The 23,489-nt window shown below is 39.5% G+C and overlaps 1 protein-coding gene and 1 pseudogene across 1 annotated transcript in view; one reads left to right on the top strand and one right to left on the bottom strand.

Annotated features, from left to right (window-relative positions):
- The window catches only part of LOC140513823 (enhancer of rudimentary homolog pseudogene), an 87,051-nt pseudogene that overhangs the window by 25,659 nt on the left and 37,903 nt on the right, over nucleotides 1-23,489 (bottom strand).
- Nucleotides 10,721-23,489, top strand: part of LOC140513780 (TP53-binding protein 1-like) — an 80,980-nt gene continuing 68,211 nt past the window's right edge. The window contains exon 1 of the mRNA XM_072623785.1: nucleotides 10,721-10,946. Coding sequence (XP_072479886.1) covers nucleotides 10,721-10,946 — 226 coding nt within the window. The remainder of the gene's footprint in view (nucleotides 10,947-23,489) is intronic.

Genomic DNA, 23,489 nt, shown 5'->3' on the forward strand with positions numbered 1-23,489 from the left:
TTAGATGAGTTAAAAAAACAAAATTAGAAAAGATTATCAGGGGTGCCATGTTATTATACAATCTGTCTTCCTTGTTTCTGTTACTTTCTGGATCTGAATATTATAGATCCAGAGTCAAATGACCCAAGCAGCCATATAGTCCAAACCAATGAGGAAACTGAGGCCATGGAGGTTAAATGACTTGCTCCAAGTTGTAGTATAGTTAATGTAAAACTCAGGAGTTGAACCTTGGTCCTCTGACTTCAGAGCCAGTGTTCTTTCTGTTTATTATCTCTATGAACTTGGGAAAACTCCCTTAACTTCTCTGAGCCTCAATTTTCTCATTTGTAAAAGGAAGGGGTTTGACAAGATGGTCTCTGAAGTTCCTTCCAGCTTCAGAGCTGTTATCCAATGATCCATTCTGTGATATTACATTGTAATAATGGATGGTATATGGTCTAAGGGAAGAGTCCCTTCCCAGGGTCCTTCATTCCAGTAGCATGAAGGAGTGCCTTTGAGAGGATCTATAAGAAATCTGAGGTAGTTAGGTGGTGCAGTGGATAGAGTACCAGGCTTGGAGGCGGGAAGACTTATCTTTCTGAATTCAAATCTGGCCTCAGACACTTACTAGCTGTGTGACCCTGAGCAAGTCACTTAACTCTGTCTCAGTTTCTTCATCTGTAATACAAACTAGAAAAGGAAATGGGAAATCATTTCAGCATCTTTGCCAAGAAAACCCCAAATAGGAACATGACTGGAAAAACTACTCAACAATAACAACATAGGAAACTTGGAAGCTGTTTTTTTCAGGAGATGCCCTTCTGATCACCTAGAATTCTTTCCCTAAGAATAACAATACTTTTGTTGAAAATATTCTCAATTTTGTTTCCTTCTCTGATGTACAGACAAGTGCTGTAGAATATATGGAGACTGGGGAAAATGTTTGGATCCAAATTATATGGTATAGATGAACTTTCTGAACTTTGTGCATACATAATCATCTATATCAAAAAGAATGTGACTCAGTTTAAATCTTGATAATTTCCTCACATTTCATGGACGTGATTCTAAATTATTATCTCTTACCCTAAATTCCTTCCCTTTTTGATCATACCTCCAAGGGCACCATTGCTTGAGTATATATCCCAAAGTTCACAAAACTCTTACAAACATTAGCAAATGAATGGTTAGTTTAGATAGAACACACACACGTATACCTCCGATGTAAGCAGTAAGGAGTCCACAGTTTACATTTTTGTCTTTTTTTAAAGAGAAATCATATTCCATATGAGCCAGTCTTTCAGCCAAGAGAGTGTAGAAAGAATCTTCTCCCCCCTCTCCATAGTCTTTTTCTGTCTCTTGACTCTGTCTCTTTCTACCTCTTACACACTCCCTTTTTAATCATGTTTTTAATGCCCTTTGTAGACAGAATGAAGTAGAATATAAATTATGTTTACCCATCTTAGAACAAGCTGTTCCTCAGCGACATACCAAGACACCAAAAATGAGACAGATTCTTTGGATAATACCTTCTTTGTGAGCGAGGATTGAATCACTAGGTCTAGAAACAAATGATTAATCACAGCCCAGCTTTAATGAGAATGACCACAGTCTGTGAGGTCCCTAAATTCAAAAAAGACAAATGTGTATGGCAGTAGTTCTTAACCCTTTTTTCTGTCGTGGTTCCCTGGGTCAATCTGGGGAAACTTATGGACCCTTTCTCAGGATAATGCTTTTTGAATACATAAAATAAAACACACAGGTTTAAAAAGAAACCCAATTAAATTGAAATACAGTTATCAAAATATGAAAAAAAAGTTCATAGACTCTCTGAAATCTAAGCATGGACTCCTTGGACCCAAAGTCAAGGAGTTAATTTAATCTCTGGAAAGTCACGGTTTCTTAAAGGTGGCTTCTACAATAGTAGTAATGAAAAGTGTAAATATAAAATATGTAAACAAGCAAATACCATCTTCCTTTCTAGATATGTATCTGACCAATGAGAGGATTTTGGACAGCATGTAGTTTGTGTCCTTATTTTCTTGCCCAATTTTTCCATTCCTCTCCTTCGAGTAGGATCAGGTACACTAATCTTTATGGTCCTAGAATAATAACATAAAACAATCCTGTTATTACCAACAGCAACCACAATGATGGTGAGGCTCAGACAGTTTTTAGACTAGATCCTCCTAAGAATGAAGGATATCAAAGATGTCCAGGAAAGGGTAAACGACCCATCCACACAAAAATATTTATAGCAACTTTCTGTGGTGGTTAAGAAAAGGAAACCAAAGGGATGCTCATCAATTGGGGAATGGCCAAACAAGCTGTGCTATATGATTGTAACGGAATATTATTGTGCTGTTCAAAATAACGAGCAGGATGATTTCAGGAAAACTTAGAAAGGCTTACATGAACTAATGCATAGTGAAATGAACAGAACCAGAAGTACATTGTATGCAGTGACAGCAGTATTGTCCAATAAAGAACAGTGAATGACTTAACTACTCTCAGCAATACAGTGATCCAAGACAATCCCAAAGGACTAATGGAGAAGCATACTATTCACCGAGAGAGAACTGATATGCATTGAATACAGAATGAAGCAGGCTATTTTTTCACTTTCTTTCTTTCTTTTTATTCTAGTCTTCTTGTACAAAATGGCTTGAGGAGCAGCTAGGTGGTGCAGTGGATAGAGCACCAGTGCAGGAGTCAAATCTCACCTCAGACACTTGACCCGCACTAGCTGTGTGACCTTGGTCAAGTCACTTCACCCCAACTGCCTCATCCTGGGCCATCTCTAGTCATCCTGATGAATATCTGGTCACTGGATTCAGATGGCTCTGGAGGAGAAGTGAGGCTGGTGGCCTGCACAGCCCTCCCTCACTCAAAACAAAGTCAAGTGCAAGTCATGTCATTATTTCTCTGATGGTATGGTCTTCAGCAACCAAGGACACACACAAAATGGCTACTATGGAAATGTTTTACATAACTGAACATGCATAACTTACATCTGATTGTTCACTATCTGGGGTGTGGAAGGAGAGAGAGAGAGGGAGAGAATTTGGAATTCAAAACGTTAAATAAAAACGTTTAATTTTTTTTAAAAAAAGAATGAAAGAAATCACAGAATAATTAAGTGTTTGGAATTTCCTCTTTAAATAGAAAGCACACATCATTTAAGTGAAGTCCTATGGGAGAGGAGAAAGTGTGCTGGTTTGGAGACAGAAGACCTGTTTCAAGTTCTGGCCCCCTCTACTTATTAGTCATGTAACCTTGACAAGACTTCTTGGAGTCTGTTTCTTGGTGGAATACTTGAACCATCCATATCAATGTTACTGTGAGAAATGAGCGAGATAATGCATGTAAAGATGGGCCAGTGTGGAGAGGCTGATGGAATATTTGACTTAGAATTGAGAAAAAACTGGATTCTGCCTCAGTTACTTATGATCTGTGTGGATAAAAAAACAGCCAAATGGCTCTCTGACCCTCTAGCTCCTCTTCTGTAAAATGAGGAAAGGAATACTTGTAGTGTATGGCACACAAAGTTGTTTCAATGCCTAAATGAAATAATTTACATTATATACATGAAATACATAGTACTGATATATATGATATATTATAATTATAATATATATTATATAACATTGCTTTTAATGAATACTGGCTGATTGTAATGTGTTATATATAGGCATTGTGGTCAACATTAAATAGTCAGTGACAAAGTGAAAGAGCCCTTGACCTCAAGGAGCAAACACTCTAGTGGGAGAAAGGATATGGGTTATGTACAAAGAAAATATGGAATGATTTGGGTGGAGGCTGAGGGGCCAGGGGGCTAGGGACCCTTCCCCCAGAACAAATCCAATCCATTACTATGATGTAATATCACAAAATGAATCATAGGATCATAGCTCGAGAGCTGGAAGGAACCTCAGAAACCATCTAGTCCAACCCCCTCATTTTATAGATGAGGGAACTAAGGCTCAGAGAAATTAAGGAATTTTTCCCAAGATCACACAGAGAGTAAGGAGAAAGAACATTGTCTCTGGAGTCAGAGGACCAAGATTTAGCTCTGTTATATACTTCTATTATATGTAGAACATAACTTATGGTATAACATATTATATAAGTTCTGTTAACTCTAAAGCAAATCATTTAAGCTTTCTGAGCCTTGGTTTCCACATTTAAAATGTGAAAGATTTAGATGATATGGCTTCTGGAATCTCTTTTGGCTCTGGATCTATAATCTTCAAATCCAAAATTTTAGATCCAGAAAGTTACATAAGCAAGAAAGACAGACAACTTTATGGTTGCATGGCACCCTGAGATAATCTTGGATGATCAGAGAAAGTCTGATGTAGGAGGTGTATGAAGGGAAGGTGGGAAGGGAATAAATTACAGGAATGCTGGACTATCTATAAAAAGGTATAAGGATGAAAAATGAAATGTTATCTGTGAAGCATTGCAAGTTGACCATCTTGACTGGAATTTGAATATGAATAATGTGTAATAAGTCTGGGAATATAGGTTGAAGCCCACCCACAGTTAGGGAGTCAGGACATGGATGGAAATATAGCAATGGGAGATCAAGAGAAAGTAGGAAAAGAATGAGGTTTTCTTATGAAAACCCAGAAAATGATTCCCAGGAAGAAGGAGTCATCAATAATGTTAAATGTTGAAGAGATGATTAGGACTGAGAAAAGATCACTGGATTTTGTAAATATAAAATCTTTGGAGAGCACAGTTTCAGCTGAGCAAAGAAATCAGGTCAAATTGCAAGGGTTTGAGGAGTATATGAAAAGAAATGGAGACAATAAGTATAGACATTTTTTTTCTAGAAGTTTGTATGGGAGATGGAAGATACAGGATGTTGGTTTGAAGGGATGGTAAGGTCAACTCATGTATTTTTAAGGAAGGATTAGAACTGAGCAGATCTATAAGTAGCAGGGAAGAAGCTGGTAGATTGGAAGGTATTTGAATTTAGAGGGAAGTGGATTGATTGTGGAAGTGATTTTTTCAGAAAGAAAAGCCTAGAAAGGGTAAAATCCAGAGTTGAGGGATTGGCTTTGGTGAGGGGAAAGGTCCCCTATTCATTAGAGACTAGAATAAAATAAGAAAAAGAGGAGAATGTCAAAGCATTTGGAGATGGAGATGGAAAGTCGGGAAGAAGAGTGAGTTTTGAGTGAATGGCTTCTGTTTTCTCGATTGTTGTGTTTGTCCTTCATTGCCAAAGAAGACCATGCCATCAGAGAAGTGATGACATGACTTGCACTTGATTTTGTTTTGAGTGAGGGAGGGCTGTGCAGGGCACCAGCCTCACTTCTCCTCCAGAACCACCGGAATCCAATGACCAGATATTCATCAGAATGACTGGAGATGACCCAGGATGCAGTGGGAGACCTTGGGCCCTTTAGGCCAAGGTCTATGCAGGCACTCAATGGATTTAATTGCAAGAAATTCTTGGATGAAGCAACTGATTACAGAACTGATCTATTTTGTGTATCTACATTTTACATACACTAATATATTAATACTAGCTAGTAGTAAATAATGCCCAGAAGAGAATGTTTAGTATCCTTCAATCCTAAAATTAATACATACATCTTAAATCCCAAGCCACTAAATATATACATAAATCTTAAATCCCAAAGATGAAATGGTAGAACAGAAGCAAAGAATTTTCAGCCATAGTGGGAGAAAGACATGTGACTAATCAGAACAAAAATAAAACAGTTTTCATGTCTTCTGATGAGTATAATTGTTCCTTGTCATCTTTGGTGAACCTCTGCAATGCACTCCTCTTACTTCAATTCAATAAGCTTTTATTAAGATATTTTCTCAATAAAATATAAGGGAAAGTACTATGCTAAGAGGAAAGGGGAAAGAGTGTTGTGGGAGCTTTGAGGCGAGAAGAGAAAATCTGAAACAACCACTGAGGTGGATGGGAGAAGCTATTAAGGATGTGTAAAGGAATAATATTGACATAGTGAAATCCCAGTTGAGATTAAATTATGTAAAGTTGTAACAGATTCAAACAATGTGGTTTCTTGACTTCCACCAACATCCTTCAGTGGTCCTTGAGTAGGAGTGGACGCGGGTGGTAAGGGTAATCTGAGGTTACAGTTTGCTTAGGTATGAGTGCAATAGATAAGAGGGCAGGGAATTGACAGGAAGGGACAATAGGGATTTGAATTGGTTATCTGTAGAATCAATATTTGGAAAGGAGGAAAGCAAAGCCAGAATGGAGCCTGGGAGAACAGGGAGAGGTAGAGAGGCTAGAGGTACTCTTGAGGATAAAGAATAGGTTTAGGAAAATTAGGCTCAGGGGGAGATGGAATGATAGCTAATTATGATGACATCAAGGAATTTTGTAATGGAACATTTTGTAAACTTTAAAGCATTAAAGATAGCAAGTATTATTAGTCAATTTTGAATGAATATGGTACTGTGAAACTCTGAAGGACTATACTATTTGAAGATCTCATCAGAGGGAGAGTGGAAAGGGGGGGAGGAGGAGGAGAAAGAGAGAGAGAGAGAGAGAGAGACAGAGAGAGAGAGAGAGAGTGAGAGAGAGAGAGAGAGAGAGAGAGAGAGAGAGAGAGAGAGAGAGAGAGAGAGAGAGAGAGAGAGAGATTACAGAATCACAGGTTTAGAGTCAGGGACCTTAGAGACCATCTTTTTCAACCCATTATTTCTTATTTTATAGATGAGGAAACTGAAGCTGAGAGGTGTGGTATACTTTATAAACAATGTCTTCCAGATGGCATCTTTTAGGTAGAGAAATTAGTGGAATGATGTATTCCAGTTCACCATGTCTACAAAAATTTCAAGGTCTTCTTACACCTGATCTATAGACATTACTAGGTAATTCAATTCTCAAACCAAATGGTAGAAGCCCAGCAAGAGCAAACTAACACGCCTCTTGGTGATCAGTTGCAAATGTACTTTCAAATTAGTAGTCAAACTCAGATTAGGATTTATGTATCCTGTTTTCAATGTATATCTACTCATTGTTGTTGAGTCATTTTAGTCATGTGTCTGACTCTCTGTGACTCCATTTGAGGTTTTCTTGGCAGAGATACTGGAGTGATTTGCCATTTCCTTCTCTAGTTCAGTTTACAGATGAGTAACTGAGGCAAACAAGGTTAAATGACTTATTCAGGGTCACGTAGCTAGTAAGCATCTGAGGCAGATTTGAACTCAAGTCCTCCTGACTGAGACCAGGGCTCTATCCTCTGTCACCTAGCTGCCTACAATATCTATGTAGTAGCCCAACAATGATTTTGAAAAAAAAAATGTTATGGTGAAGTGGTTGTTGTTAAGAAACGTTTTATCCTTGTACAAACCCACTTAGTACACTTGTCTCCCTACTCTATACCTACTAAAAATAGAAACTGGTTTGACCTTTCCATTCTACTCCCACCCTCACCCCCAGCAACTTTGGTTTAGTTTCCTATGCTTCAGTTCAATTCAGCTCCACTCCACAAGCATTTATTAAGCTTCCACTACAAGCAAGTTATGGTTAGGCTAGGGATAGATACAAATGCAAAAATGAAAAACAATCCCTGTCCTGGAAGAACTCATATTCAATTGGATCTTCCACCCATATCAGAATTCATAGATAGCTTGCACTATAAACACATTTGGGGGGTGGGGGTGGTTTCATTCATCTGGTTAGGAAACTCACTCTACCCAACCAGAATGATAGTTGTTCAGAAATTTAAAACCCTAGAAAACTGCGGGTGTGGGGGACCTCCGAGAGGTTATTACTTGTGGAGTGTCATATACTAGTACCAGAGGCAGGAGTTGAACCTGGAGCTTCCTGACTCTGAAGCCTGCTAATCTAAGGTCAAAGACAACAACCTTAGAGGTTTTTAATGGCCCTTCACATCATTACAATAGACCACTGCATGTGAGAATCTACTTCTTCAGTCAGTTTCAGCAAATCCAAGTCCTTTCCTCTATTGCTTCACCATGCAAACAAATGAAACTGATGACTATCCAAATAGTTTTCCTTACCGCATGAGGAAGATGCTAGAGCAACAATGCATATGGAAGTTTTGTATATTATTGCCAAGTCCCCTAGATATTAGCAGTCTTTCCCCCTTGGAATTAGTTTATATTTCTTTGCCTAATTTTTTTTGTTTACTTCTCTACATACATGTTGCAAACTCCTCCCCACATTAGAATATAAGTTCTTTGAAGGCAGGGTCTGTTTCATTTTTGTCTTTTTATACCTATTACTTAGCATAGTGCCTTGCACATAGTAGGCACTTGATAAATATTTGCTGAATTCAAGGGAATAAATGTTCTCACTTATTATCATTACTGAGCTCCACAATTTACTTAGTTTGATTATTGAATAAAGAAGAGTAAATTCTTAAAAAGTTTACTAGTCTCTAAAAATGAAATCTTCCTCCCTTTCTCCTTCCCTCCCTTCCTTCCCTTCTGTGAAAAGTCTCTCTGTCTCTGTCTCTCTGTCTCACACACACACACACACACACATATGCACATACACACAAAGGCATCAAAATATTTTAAAATGACACTGGAATTAGGCATAGTCTTACTGTTAATGAATTGCCATAACATGTCCACTTTGTTCCTAATTTATAGCCATTGAGAACTGAGTACAAACTATGGAGGTCTCTACTGAGCTGGAAAGGATCCTAGAATGGGCCTTTCATGGGCAGAACAACTTTTGAGTAACACTAACCTAGCTAAATACTGAGAAGCTCACCACTATAGACCTCATGATGTAATAAACTAGTTCTTTAGTCCTAGCAAAGTGCGCAATATTTATAGGATGCATTTAAAGAAGAGAATAAAGAGCATTATGCTCAAAGGTGGTAGGGAAGACTGATCACCAGATAATAGATTTTTCTAGACACAAAAATCACAAAGATTAAAATGTGAGGGATAATAATCTTTGTCAGTTGGAGACAACACTGGCACCAGTGAGATTAGGCATCTGAAACACTGAAGAGTAGTTTATTCAGTGACAGAATTTGGCTCCACAAATTTAAATCAGGACAGTCCAGTTTAGGCTTTGTCTAATGTAATTCTTGGTCAGATAGTCACACCCTAATATTTTACATGTATGACTATTTTAACCACTCTCTTCAGATGGCTATTGGATTTTAAAGTGGTTTGACATAAGGCACCCATTCAGATGTTATAGTCCATATGTTTGTGGAAGTTGTTCATTCCAAGAAATGAATTTGGAAAATACATGTAAGGTCATTTAAAACCATTAGGATCTTTGTCTCTGACTTTAGATCAGTAGCAAGTTCATTTTCCAAAAGGAAACTGTCTTTTTCTGATTTTGTATGTCGTGAAAACTGGCTCTTAAACTCTCTCTCTCTCTCTCTCTCTCTCTCTCTCTCTCTCTCTCTCTCTCTCTCTCTCTCTCTCTCTCTCTCTCTCAGTAGATTTCATGGTCACAAATGAAGCTAACATTCAGATTTGCTTCTTGGAAAACGTTATTTTGCATAACTTTTAATGTTTTCTACATCCAGGCAAGGCTGATTGCAAATGAAGAAAACTGGCCAGTTTTCCCCTATGGGTCATGGAAGATACACACAAAACAATTTCCACAGTCTTTTTTTTTTTTTAAGCCGACTAAATGGATGCATTTTTTTTTCTTCTGTATGACATGAGAATGGGATGGCCAAAGAAGGCAAATGTGAAAAGTCCTTACTCCTATTTAAACAAACACACACACACACACAAACACAATATTCGGGTACCTAGACATGTCTCATATATTAATTGGATGAATAATCATAATATGGGTGAGCATATACATCCAAAGCCTAACAGACTCTTTAAATATTGTATTTCTGCATCTAACTTTTCTCGAGTTAGATTTTCGAGATTTAATTATCTCCGATTGCTTCAGTTACCTGATTCTCCATAAGTAAATATTTTCCTCTGTGGGGTCAACTAAGTTTTGTCTCTTCAGGTTTTTTTTCCTCGACTTTCCCTTACTTCAGAAGGATACCGCAAAACATCTGTAGCCTAGTCTGCATTTAAAAAGCTAGTCTGCATTTAAAAGAAACCCTGGAAAGGAGAGTTCGGGGATGGAAGAAGAAATGTTGATAGGTTGATTAAGTGCTCAGAGGTCCGTGGTACTTGAGTTGTTGGTGCCTAAGAGGGTCTTTGAGGTCCATTTCAAATCTGGGGGCCTAGAATCAACCCCCTGGGATCCCCGAGCCCTCAGGGTCCCGCTTTCTCTGATCGATCTTAAGTTGGACGAAAATGACCGCATCCTCTGTCGTGACACCGATTTCCTCTATCAGGAGATCGCGAGCGACAGGGATGTAGGGAGCCACAGGGCAATGAAAGAAACCTCAGAAGGAGAGAAAGGCAAAGCTCTGGGGCCAGGGGAGGAGAAAATGAGGGGGGTGGGAAGGCTGGGGGATTTCCTACCGATCTTCCCCTTCTAACGGGAGCGGAAAATGTGATTTGCTGTGCATTCCAGGAGCGGTCCCCTGGGGTGACCTCTCCCCGCTGGCCCAGGTAGAGGGAGGGGGCTTTGGGGAGGGAGGAGAAAAGGAGGCGGGTTCAGTCTGGTAGGGGTCCCCGCTGGGAGCCGGGGAGGGGGGGTGTATGGGGAGAGAAGAAAGGAGGGGGACTCAGTAACGGGAAAAGGGGGCGGAATAGCGGGCCGGGCCGGGCGGCGCCTGGCCAATGATGTGGCGAGGCCCAGGAGCGCGGCGTGCAGCCGGCGGACATTTAAATGGGAGACGCCGAGATGCTGAGGCACTCGGCGCGCCCTCCATGGACTCGGGGGCCAATCCAGCCGCGCAGACACAGTCGCAGCTCCCAAGCTAGCCGGGTGTGCCGCCCCAGGGGGGGTCGGGGGGCGCGGAATCAGCCCCTGGGGCAGTCCCAGCGACTCAGGAAGACTTACAAAACCCCCAGGTCACAAAGAGAAGAGAAAATAAAAGGACGCTTCGGAACAGGTGAGTTTAACCCGACAGATGCCAGTTCCAGGTCCTGCTTGGACGCAGACCCCACAAGGAGAGCTTTCCTCTAGTGAATCTCGAGCCCTTCCATCAGCGCACCCCACAGCCCCCAATCCATGCTGGGATCCTCCTTCCTTGCTCTCCTCGGGCAGAGCTGTCTGCTGACAGCCACGATCCCGAGAAGGACTGTGAGCTCCAGAGAAGGAACTGTCCCGAGCTGCAGGTTCCTTCTCTGCAGTGGAAACCCGTGGAGGTCAAGCCTGTCGAGGAAGCGCCTGTTCCGCTTTCCTACACCTTACTGGTTTTCCACTTTCTCAGACCGTCTCTTGTTCCCCTAAAAGGCGGGAAGACACCCCATCCGTTAGGAAAAGGCGCTGGGAAGCAGCGCCTTATTGGGGAAGACTTGAGACTTGGGGTTCAGTCTGGGTGATCATCCTTTCCGATCTGGGCACAGAAGGGATTGAGTCAGAGGACTCGATAGTGAGGCGGTGGCGGCAGTGATGGTGGGTGAAAGAAAGAGGGGAAGGAGAATGTGAGCTTCTCAGGTGTGCTTGTGCGTGTGTTTTTGTGCGTGCTACAGTGTATGCGTGATGTACTGTGTGTGTGTGTGTGTGTGTGTATGTGTGTGGTATGTGTGTCCGTTGGCGCCAGTCTCCTATCTCTTACTGGTTGAGCAAAGTTGGAGAGCTGGGAGAAGGAAAAACCGAAAGGTCGTGCGAATGTAGTAGGCGCAGTGAGAGAACCTTTCACCTGTGCCTTTGCGCACCAGGTAAAAGGCGACTGGCTCAGGGGAACGTGTGTGCGCTTTTAAACCAAAGTGAGCCAGGAGCCCCTAGAGGTGCACAAAGTTGGAGATTCCAGGATCTCCACTTAGCCCCACACTTAGTCCAGCCCTAGATGACATTTTCTCCCTCTCCCACTGAAATGCTCAGTCTTACTCGTGTACATATTGGAAGGTACTGTTAAAAGTTGTAGATGCGCATCCCAAACCCCGTCTTCCCTGTTCCCTTTCCCCCTAGACTGTCACTCAAAGGGGTAGTCGCCGCTCATGCTCTAGATAAGAAGCGGTGACAGGAAATCTGGGGGGAAAGATTCTGTTTCACCAGAAAACCTGGAGCTCCGGGCACTTTTGCAGTCCCAAATCGTCTCAGGAACTCGTCTTCTGGGCAGGCCCGATCTGGTCAAACCTTTACAAACAACCCCGTAGAAAGTTCAGTTGCCTAGGGGTTAATACAAACCAATGTTGAAACTAATCTCCCCAACCCATCCCCTTGTTTAACTGGAACTTGTGATTTCAAGAGTGGGGATCTTCCAGTCGCGAAAAACCACTCCAATGGTGCAGATCGGCAATTCGTTGGTTTTAGAGAGTCGCCTAATGCGCTGAAAAGTTAGGGGCTTTGCCCAAGGTCACATTGTATGAACTCAGGTATTATCTGACTCCCGAGTCTGACCTCTCTCTTCTGTGCTAGGCTACTTCCTTAATGCATTGATGTTAAGGGAAAATCAAAATGCTATCTGTGTCCTCCTTTCTGCATTATCTAGGAATGGGCTTTCCAGATATAACTCACCTTAACTCATCTAACTCGGTCATGGAGACTTAAAGAAAGCATAGGTACCTTAACTGGATTGGGGGGTGGGGGTGGGGAGAGAGAGACAGAGAGAGAGACAGAGAGAGAGACAGAGACAGAGACAGAGAGAGAGAGAAAGAGACAGAGAGAGACAGAGACAGAGAAACAGAGAGACAGACAGAGACAGAGACAGAGACAGAGACAGAGAGACAGAGAGAGAGAGAGAGAGTGTGAAGGCACCAAAATCACTTTTCCTTAGGGAAGTTTACCTCTTGGTTGCAGAATCAGAAACGAATTGCTTCCCTGCTGGGGTTTCTTGTGTCCTTCCTTTGTTCCCACTTCAAGCTCTCCACTAGCGGAATCTGTAAGCCTTTTAATGACAACAACACTTACAACAAAACCCAGAAGTGTTTCATTGTTAAGACTTTGGTAGGTCTTTCACTGCAGAGGCCAGAATCGGTTATGAAATCTTCCGATTGAAGCAGTAAATCTAGGTGATGTTTATGAATGGTTGTTTATTTCCCCCAAAGTGAGGCTGCCACGAAAGCAGTTGATTAAATCAATCCATTGTGTTATTTTATGTTTAAATTGCCCTATAGGCCCTGGAGGAGTGTTTCTTTCTGTCTATCCACATAAGTAAAACAACTAGAATGAAAAAGATTAAGAAAACTCTTCAAGAGTGAGATGAATTCCAAGGATTTATCTGAAAAACTTTCCAATGTACCCAAGTAGGAGCATGATTCAAATTCAGTCCCTATCTAGCATGCAATCTAAAGTCCAAAGCAATGCAGCTGAATTAACTAATCTTCCTTGGCAAACTACTGTTTCATTTTGAGCATGAAATTTTATTTAAGGCTTCTTCACAACTGTGACCACTTTAAAAAAGAAAAACCTTAAGGTTACAATGGAGCTTAGCATTTTCATTTTACATTTTATGGGTTTGATAATGTTCATTGTTTTTTTAAATCCCATAGCTTTTTTGAGAGAGAAACTATTAACTTGCAGGATCCAGTCTAGAGAAATCTAAAATTCATAGAAAGGCAAACTCTGTTAAATGAAAGTTTGGGGTGTTGTGTGTGTGTGTGTGTGTTGTATGTGTGTTTGTGCATGTGTGTTGGTGCATGTGTGTTGAATAATAGGATCTCTGCAGGCCCTTACTATAGTGGCCACACTGGAGAACACTAGAAACACTATTCATTTCCTTATCTTTGTGCAGTTTCTAACTAGGACTCAGGAGTATGAGACTTTCAGGCTCTTAGCTCCGATCTGATTATGTGTTAGGATCGCAGTCCTGGTCTTCTGCCTCTGTCTTCCAAATTGAAGCTCTCTGTTGGAACACTGTGTTAAATAAATATATGGAGAAATGGTGACATATCTCCAGACTTTCTAACACTCCAGAATCAAAAACAATTTATCTAGAAAAATTATCTTAACACCAAAGATAGAAATTAAATGTGTTGCAAGGGCATTTCCCTTTCTGTCTGCTTAAAGATTTTGTTTTATGTACTAAATATTTCAGACAGCATACTACTATACTACTACTATGTACTATATATAAAGGATATTTTATATACTAGCAGAGATACAACTGTTCTGTCTGAGAGGTAATGTTGGGAAGTAGCATTGTCTACAATGAATCTTATGAAGGAATCATATCTCAGAAATGACTAATCCAGAACACTACGTTGGAAAAAAAAATCATTTCTTTTTAGAGTTTGTGAGTGTATGTGGGGGGTGAGCTGGGTGAGAGGTGAACTTCTGTGCTGGATGACAGGAATGAATCATGAAGGCAGGTATCACCTTTGTTGCTTACAAAATAAAAATGATTTTGTACAATACTCAGTCCTAGAAAAGCAAATTCATAATAGATCTCATTTTTTATTCATCAAAAACAAAGGTAATGAAAAATAAGTCTAATTCATTGAGAGTAGCCTGGTATGGTGGAAAGAGCACTGGTTCTAGACTCAGAGAATCTGGGTTCAAATTCTCACTGTCACTTCTTACTTGTATGATCTTGGACAAGTCACCTAATTCCTTTGTGCCTCAGTTTTCTCAGTTGTAAAAAGAGGGTTAGATTAGATGACCTTCCAGGCCCCTTCTAGCTCTAAATAAATGATTCTAAGTACAGGTTTACATTTCCAAACAATCAGTTTTAAGGGGGAAAAATTCTTCATGCCCATAATGAAAATAAAATCTCGCCCTTATATACGCTACAAATTCAGTCATTCATGGTGTCAGATCATGTAGCACAGAGTAAATCTATACTAATACAAAAAAAAAAAACCCTGTATGTAGCATGAATTTGCCTTGACATCATCATTTTAATGGAGTTTTATTGTTTATCACAAAATAATTTTTCTTGACCTATTTTAATATATATAGTCCTTTAAGTTCTTACCTCCTAAATTTTTGTGTCTTCTGATTCCAAGTGTCATCTGGCCTTGTATTGTATGTGATTTGTCCTTTATTATTGAAGAGGACCTTGACATCAGGAACATGATGCCATGACTTGCAAAGTGAATTGTATGAGTCTGGTCATCTGTTCTATGCAATAGAGAGAGACAAGTCCAACTTAACTAATGGTCTTCAATTTCAGGATTTGTTGGTTTGGGCATTTGTAACGTACAGAGGATAGATGAGTCTCTGCTTCTTCATAGGCATTTTAAAAAACATGTAAAGTCTACTTTTTTTGTTTGATGAGTTTGTCAGAAAATTCTAGACTATTTTATTTTATAATTATCATTGCTAAATCATGATACTGAGGTTTGATTAAGTCATCTTAGCTCTAAAACTAGGATACACCCAACTCTTCTCCACTTTTATCTTCTGCATTTCCTAGACTATAAGCCTAAGGAGAAAATGGTCACAGCATCCAAAAAGTGTGGAGTATAGGTGATCACCTCTAGCATCTTTTTAGGGAGATAGTCACATTAAAACGTGTCTTTTCTAGGTATCTCTCCAAAACTTTATTCACTGAGAATTCCCAAAAAGTCCAGGCACAAGCCTCTGACCTCCTTACAGCTTTTCTCTACTGTATTCATTATGTCAAACCCTTAAAACCTAGATAGCTAGTGGAAAGAGGAGTGCACTTGGAGTCAGGAAGACCTGAGTTTTAATCCTATTTACACTGTGTGTAAGTCACTTATCCTCTCTCCACCTGTTTCCTTATCTATATAATGGGGATAATGATAGCATATGCCTCCCAGAGTTATGAGGATCAAAAGAGATAAGATTTGTGAAGTACTTTGCAAACCTTAAAATGCTATATAAATGCTGGATGCTATTATTAGAAATAGGTGTGGCACAGTCAGCCAAATTATGAAATGCTGAGAAAGCAAAATAAAAAGGAAATAGTCTCAAATTCAGTAAGATAACAGGTTCTGTCTTATGTAGAGTAAAAAAACATGAGAAATAGATTGTGCAAACTAGTTCCTTTTTTTTTGTTCTTTAAGATCCAGAAGACTCTGCTCCTCAAAGGCCTTTCCAGTGGTACCCACCACAATGACCTGCAAATCAGCGTTTGTTACATACACTGAGTGTCATGCAAGTAAATGATGAAGGAAAACTTAAGGAAAGGGTCAGGTAGAAAAGACATACTTTTAGTCAGGTTTTAAAGAGATAAAAAGGAAGGAAAAACTATGAGAAAAGATAAAAAAGATGATTAGTCCAAGAGATAGAAGCTACAGGGATTGCTTTTCACAAAAATCTGACCTGCTTACACGGCAGAATATTCAGTGAAAATTGACATAGACGTCTATTGTGTTGGCAAAACCTGTTTACTGTGTGCTGGTAAATGTTTAACTACCAGTCTTCTAAGGAAAAAGAAGTGTGCATGACACTTTAAAGTTTAATTTGCATCATTAATATTTATGGACATTGTTAACATTATTAACATTATTAATATTTTCTCCATCACTTTCTTATGTCTAGACAGAACATGAAATCAAGTCCTGATTTGTAGTATTTGCTGATTTCTGAGTTGTAAGGGCTCGCACTGATCATTTAACAATTGTTTGTCAAAGTATCAGCTGGCTCTAATATGCTTCTGCTTCAATTGACGTAAAAGTGAGTCTGAAGGATCACAGAATCCAACCCAAAGAGCTAGACATGACCTTAAACACTTTGTCATCTTACAGATGAAGAAATCAAGACCTAAAGAAGTTAAATGACTTGTGTAAATGACAGAGATATGAACTTCTATTGCTTATCATTGTTAATTCTATTTAACTTTACTACTAGATGATCTAGCTTGGTTATATAAGTGGATAGTATAGTGAATGGAAACACTGAGAACACATACACTCCTCATAAACAATGGGAGATCCACTGGTGAACATAGTGGCCATTCATACAAAACCTCTTCTGGGACATCGTTGTCATCAATAGTTATTGACCGCCTACAGTGGACAAGACACTGTTCCAGTTCTTTAGGATACTAAGATGAATCGACAGCATTTATTCAGGCATTTACTATGAGTGTTACATGCTCAAGATGCAAAGATGAAAAATGACACAGTTCCTCATGGATCATAAAATTTATTTGGAATTCTATCCAAGTATAGTGGGCCATTTCACAGGTGTGGAATTCAATGAAAAAGTGGGCAGTTAATTGGAAGAGAGGCAAAATCCATTCTCTTCAACAATTAGAAAAGCTCATGACCCCAGTCAGGAGTTCTTAACCTGGGGTCCATGAAGTTGCTTTCTTTTCTTTTAAATATTTTGTTAACTTTATTTCAATATAGTTTGTTTCCTTCATAATCATATGTATTTCATTTTGTGCATTTAAAAACATTATACTGAGAAAGGGGACCAGGATTCTACCAGATCACTACCCAAGTCCTTGAAACAGAAAGGTTAAGAATGCCTGCCCTAAGTAGATTTTGAACTTATTTGCTTAAATAATCCACAGTTAACCTGTATAAGAACTGTTATTTAATAGATTCAGAAATATTTTAGCAATTTAAATACCTTCTATTTTATTTATTTTGAAAGTGGAATTTTTTTTAAATCATACCTGAAGTTATATGCTATCTTCCTCAGGCACATATTTATTATTTGGGACAAAATAAGAGTGACTTGAGCCTCAGTGAGAAGAGAGAATGCATTAGAGTGGGCTGTTTATGTGTAATTCTTAAAGACTTACCTATTTTCAACTAGAAAGGCACAACATTGCTAGTTTCCTTTCTTTCCTTCACAAAAACATGGGCACTCACATATACACAAGGATTCTACTGGCAATTTTATCTCAGCCATATGTTTCTGGATTGGCAGTTTGATCAGGCAGCTTCCTCAGTCTAACTCCACTGCCTTCCTCTGCTTTACCAGACTTCTGGTCAAGTCCTCTACAGTCTAGGCTCAAGGTAAAGTCTCAGGGGGCAACAGTATGACAGGGTCTTAGATGGCCAGGGTAATTAAACTCCTCACCCAGCCATCTCTAACTTTCTTTCCTCTCCTTGAATTGTGCTTTTCCCCCCCTCCTCTCGTTTCCCTCCTCAACTGGAAGAAAATATGCAACAACATTTTTTCACACAGATTCCCTATTATGTACTCCCCAGAGAAAAAATGCTTAAAGCATAGAGAGACCTCATCACAATACTTTCTGTTCTATTTACCCACAGACAATATCAGTCCTCTCGTGAACCATGTACAGTATCTGATTGGGGATCACAACCTATCTCAAGTAGTCTCCCTAAATACCTACTGGACTTAACAGATAGTGAGATCTAAAGTAAATAATATTTCTTATTTTTTATGTCTCCGCATTCTTCTACAGAAATCATAGTGTGATGCTGCATCATGGTATGGAGGTAACACTGGGTTCTTGAAGACTATGTCAGGTAGCATAAGCATTGGCATATTCAAACAACCAGGAAAAACTTTGAGTATGATTTGGATAACAGATTGTGTCTGCTCCATGAGGAACAGCAAAGTATGAGGAGACATTACCAGAAGTTTGGCCATAAAGTGATGAATTCTTTGGCCATGGTGACCCAGGCACCAAAGAGGTAAAAATGCAAAATAGTCCTGACTAATATGTGGCCCCCTTCCATTTCTGTGATGATGGTGATGGGAGCATGAGAAAGGGATCAAGTGAGTTAAGCATCACGTAGTTTTCAGATCTACAAGTCTATGTTCCAGCCACTGATTCCAAAGAGGCCAAAACTGCTCAGTTCTCTGAAGACCTACAACATCTTCTAAAAACAACAACCAAAAAAGATGTCACCTACATCACAGGGGATTGGAATGCTTAAGCACAAAATCAAAAGATAACTGGAATAACAGGTAAGTTTGGTCTTGGAGTACAAATGAAGTGGGACGGAGACTAACAGAGTTTTGTCAAGATAACTCACTGGTCAGAGCAAACACTTTTTTACAACAATCCAAAAGGTGATTCTACACATGGACAACACAGATGGTCAATATTGAAATCCGACTGATTATATACTTTGCAGCTAAAGGTGGAGAAACTCTATAGTCAATTAAAACATGACTTAGAGCTCACTGTGACTTAGATCGTGAGATTCTTGTTGCAAAATTTAAACTTAAATTGAAGAAAGTAGGGTAAACCATCAGACCCCATAGGTATGACCTAAGCAATATATTTTAAGAATACGAAGTAGAGGTGATGAATAGATTTAAGGGATTAGAGCTGGTAGAAAGAGTGCCTAAAGAACTATGGACAGAGGATCACAATATTGTACAGGGGCAGGGACAAAAATATCCCAGAGAAAAAGAAAAGCAAGAAAGCAAAATATCTGTCTAATAAGGCTTTACAAATAGCTGAGGAAAGATGGAAAGTGAAAGGTAAAAGAGAAAAGGAAAGATATGTCCAACTGAATGCAGAATTCCAGAGAATACCAAGGACAGATAAGGTTTTCTTAAATGAACAATGCAAAGAAATAGAAGAAAACAATAAAATGGAAAAGACAAGAGATGTCTTCAAGAAAAGTAGATATATCAAGGGAATGTTTCATGCAAAAATGGATATGGTAAAAAAATAAAAATGGTAGGGACTTATGAGAAGTAGAAGAGATAAAAAAAGAGGTGGCAAGAATATACAGAAGGAGTATTCAAGAAAGATCTTTAACCTCAGTGATAATGGTATGGTTACTGATCTAGAGCCAGACATCTTGGAGAAGGAGAAGAATTGCTAACAGGAATACTAGTAAGGGTGATGGAATTTCAGTTGAATTATTTAAAATTCTAAGAGATGATGCTGTTAAAGTGTTCCATTCAGTATGTTGGCAAATTTGAAAAACTCAACAGTAGCCACAGGATTGGAAAAGATCAGTTTTCACCCTAGCCCTAAAAAATGACAAGGTGAAAGAATGTTTGAATTACCAAACAATTTTGTTCATTTCCCTTCCAGACTGGGATCTGGGGTTTGTTTGGGTTTTTTTTTTTTTTTTTTGACGAGGTAAAGAGCCCATTCTCTGCCTCATTTCTTTATCAGTGAACAGGCATTGCCTCAGTCAAACTGAGACCTGTTAAAGACCTTAGCTTAGAAAGGCCAAAGTCTCTACTGCATCTAGGGCCATCTCTAGTCCTCCTGATCTATAGATGGCTCTGGAGAAGAAAGTGAGGCTGGTGACTTGGCACAGCCCTCCCTCCCTATATCCAATTCACTTGCCTGTGGTAGCATCATTTTCCTGGAGTCATGATCCTCTTCAAGAACCAAGGAGAAACAATAGCAAGCAATAGTGTCAGTATAAATGCAAGTCAGTTGTTTCAATATATTGACTCATTAGACAAGATCACACATTTAGAGAACCAACAGATTAATGTTTGTAACGCTGATCTGAAAACTTTGTTGTTCTTGTCTGACTCCTCACTGCTGTCTACGTTCACTCTGAGACCATCAGGATCCAAACAATGACCAAGTAGGGAGTGGCCTGGGACCTATCATTCTCTAGTCAATGAGGGCCAGAGTGATTGGGCGTTGTCAGGTGCTTAAGGGAAAAAAAAAGTTTCAGGGATCAAAATTTGTCATTGTTTGTCCCTCATTCTCCAAGAGGACCATGACATCAGGGAGGTGATTCCATTCTTGCTATAAAGGAAGCTACAAGGCATGAAGAAATTGCTGTTAAGTGAAGGATGGTTCACAAGTTTCATTTGTTTTTCCAGAGAACTGAGTAGAGGAGTAAGTTGTCAGTTTGGATGGAATCCTAATAAAGCTGCCCCCACCCCCAATATTCTAACTTCCTTACAGTCCCATTACCCCTACTTCACCACTCCCCCATCCCTAACTCAATATCCGAACTTCTTTATATATGCCTCACTGCTCACTAGAACAGGTGTGTCCATGAACTCCTATGTCTCACAGAACAGCAGCAGTGTCCCTGAGATGAGATCCCAGTCACTGTCTCTAGCCAGTCACTGGTTCCAGACCCATTCCTCATACTTCCCACAGAAACAGCAGGTGTATTCATGCACTCAACCACAACCACATCCATCTAGTCTCAGACAGGACCATCCTTGGCCAATCAGAAAGCAGCACCACCAGGATGCCCATGCAGGATGTGGACCCCAAAACAACAGAAGGAACTTTCTCTAAGTAAGCACCTGCTCGGTAACAGCAAAATCTATCCTTTCGGTGAACCTATGACATAGAGAGGCCCATTATGTCATTATCATACATTCATACCCTGCCATGGATTTTTCTGTATGCATTGTAGGTATTTGCATACACAATTCGACCGTGGCTGGGACTCCTCCCCTATAACCTAATCCTTAACAAACTCCTCCTGTCTTCTTAATATTCATAATTTGTTACGTAATCGCATCTTTACCCTATAAAAATCCATCTTGCTTTCTCTGAAGTTGCTGGGCCCTCTTGGGCTTCCTAGGAAGCATCAATCTCAAGAAATGTCTATGCTTGGATTAGAGATGGTCTGACTGAATTCTTTGAGATAGTTCTACCACAACATTATCATGAAACCACAACAGTTCTATACTAAAGAGATCTTTCTCAAACCTGTCCTCCAATATGTTAGTTATTCTTTCTAACTTTGTCATCTGAAAATTTGATAAGTATGCCATTTGTTACTTTATCAGACGTTAATAAAAAACAAAGTGAAACAGCACAAGGCAGTGTTATAACCAAGGTGTGGAAAATCAAGTTTGGCCCAGGGCACTGAAATTGAAAAACAGCGACATCACTTGTACTCTTTTGACAGCATGTAAACAGCTGAACCTAGCACCTGGATAACAATAATAATTATTTTAAAAAGGAAACTGCCAGATGGTACAACTGCTCCCCTCAGGGTTGTAATACAGGCAAATTCCTCTCAGATTTGGACCAATCCTTCTTCCTAAGTGACTGGAAGACTAGTGACACTCTACAAAGCACAAGGAAAGTTAGGAAGAGGATTCAGTTTGGAGGTAAAGATAATGAGTTCGGTTTTGGACATGCTGAGTTTATGATATCTATGGGATGTCCAGTTTGAGATGTCCAATAATAGGCAGCTGGAGATGTAAGACTGGAGGTCAGAAGAGAGGTTAATGTGGGATAAAGTAGATTTTTCTTAATCACCAGCATAGAAATAATCATTGTATCCATGGAAACTAACAAAATCACCAAGTAAAAGAAGAGGAAGAGGGCCCAGGACAGATAGCTATGGCACATCTGTGGTAAGTGGGTATGATTTGGATGAAGCTCCAGCAAAGAAGAGCAAAAGGGGTGGTCAATTAGGAAGGAGGAGTACCAGAAGAAAGTATCCCAGAAAAGGAGAAGAAGGTAAACACAGGCTCAAAGTTTACAGAGAGGTCAAGAAGCATGAAGCCTGAGAAAAGACCCATGTTTCTCTCTAATAGCCTGTAAGTTGCCTGAGGGAAGGGACTCATATAATGTAGTGGGGGCAGTTCATAGGTATTTGATAAATTCTTTGTTGAATGAATGAACCAAGATACTCAATAGCTTCTTAAAAGATTGTCTTAGCAGTCCACACAGACATGGATGAAGCATGTATATTGCACAGATCAAGATCATGATACTTAACTGGAGAGATGGCACATGGAATTAATCCATCTTTTTTTTTTTTTTTTTTTGTGATAGACACTGGACATAAACAATTGCCTAAACCCAGAATTGGATAGGAGGAAGAAATCAAACTGGATTCTATTTGGGAAATTGCAAAGCACTTTTACTGATTCTAAACTGTTTTCTCTTCCTTTGCAATTTAGAAAAATGGTCCCCTCAAAAAAGTCATGAACAGGGATTTTACAACTGAGATAATCAGGAAACTGGGACAGGATGCTTCCTCATAAGTTTTTTTCTTTATAAAGCAGAGGTTCTTAACTTTTTGTGTGTGGCAATCTAGTGAAGCCTATGGACCCCTTCTCAGAATAATGTTTTTAAATGCATAAAATAAAATACATAGGGATTGCAAATAAAACCCATTATTTTGAAATACAAATTTCAAAATAGTAAAAACAGACAAAACTTCAGACTCCAGCTTAAGAATGCCTACTTTAGAGAACTCTTTTTCCTCACTTCCCAATTTACAATCAATCAACATTTACTAAGCACCTATAATATGTCAGGCACTATGCTAAGCATTGGGGATGCAAAAAGGCAAACGACAGCTTCTACCCTCAAGAATCTTATAAGGAGACATGTAAACAAATATATACAAAGAAGCTATATATGGGACAAATAAGAAATAATTACCAGAAAGAAGGTACTAGAATTGAGGCTGAGAAAACCTCCTTATAAAAGATGGAATATGAGCTGAATGAGGGGAGTGGAAAGAGGATAACACTGTATACAGTTATAGCTACATTGTGTGAAGGCTAATTTTGATAGACTTGGCTCTTGCAAGGCAAGGTTCTAGGACAACTCCATAAGGCTCATGATGGAAAATATTATCCACATCCAGAGAAAGAATTGTGGCATTTGAATGCAGATGGAAGCAGACTATTTGCTGTCTCTCTTTTGTTTTGTTTCTTCTTTCTCATGGTTCATTCCGTTGGT

This window comes from Notamacropus eugenii, chromosome 7 (assembly GCF_028372415.1).
Source record: "Notamacropus eugenii isolate mMacEug1 chromosome 7, mMacEug1.pri_v2, whole genome shotgun sequence".
Taxonomy (NCBI): Eukaryota; Metazoa; Chordata; class Mammalia; order Diprotodontia; family Macropodidae; genus Notamacropus; species Notamacropus eugenii.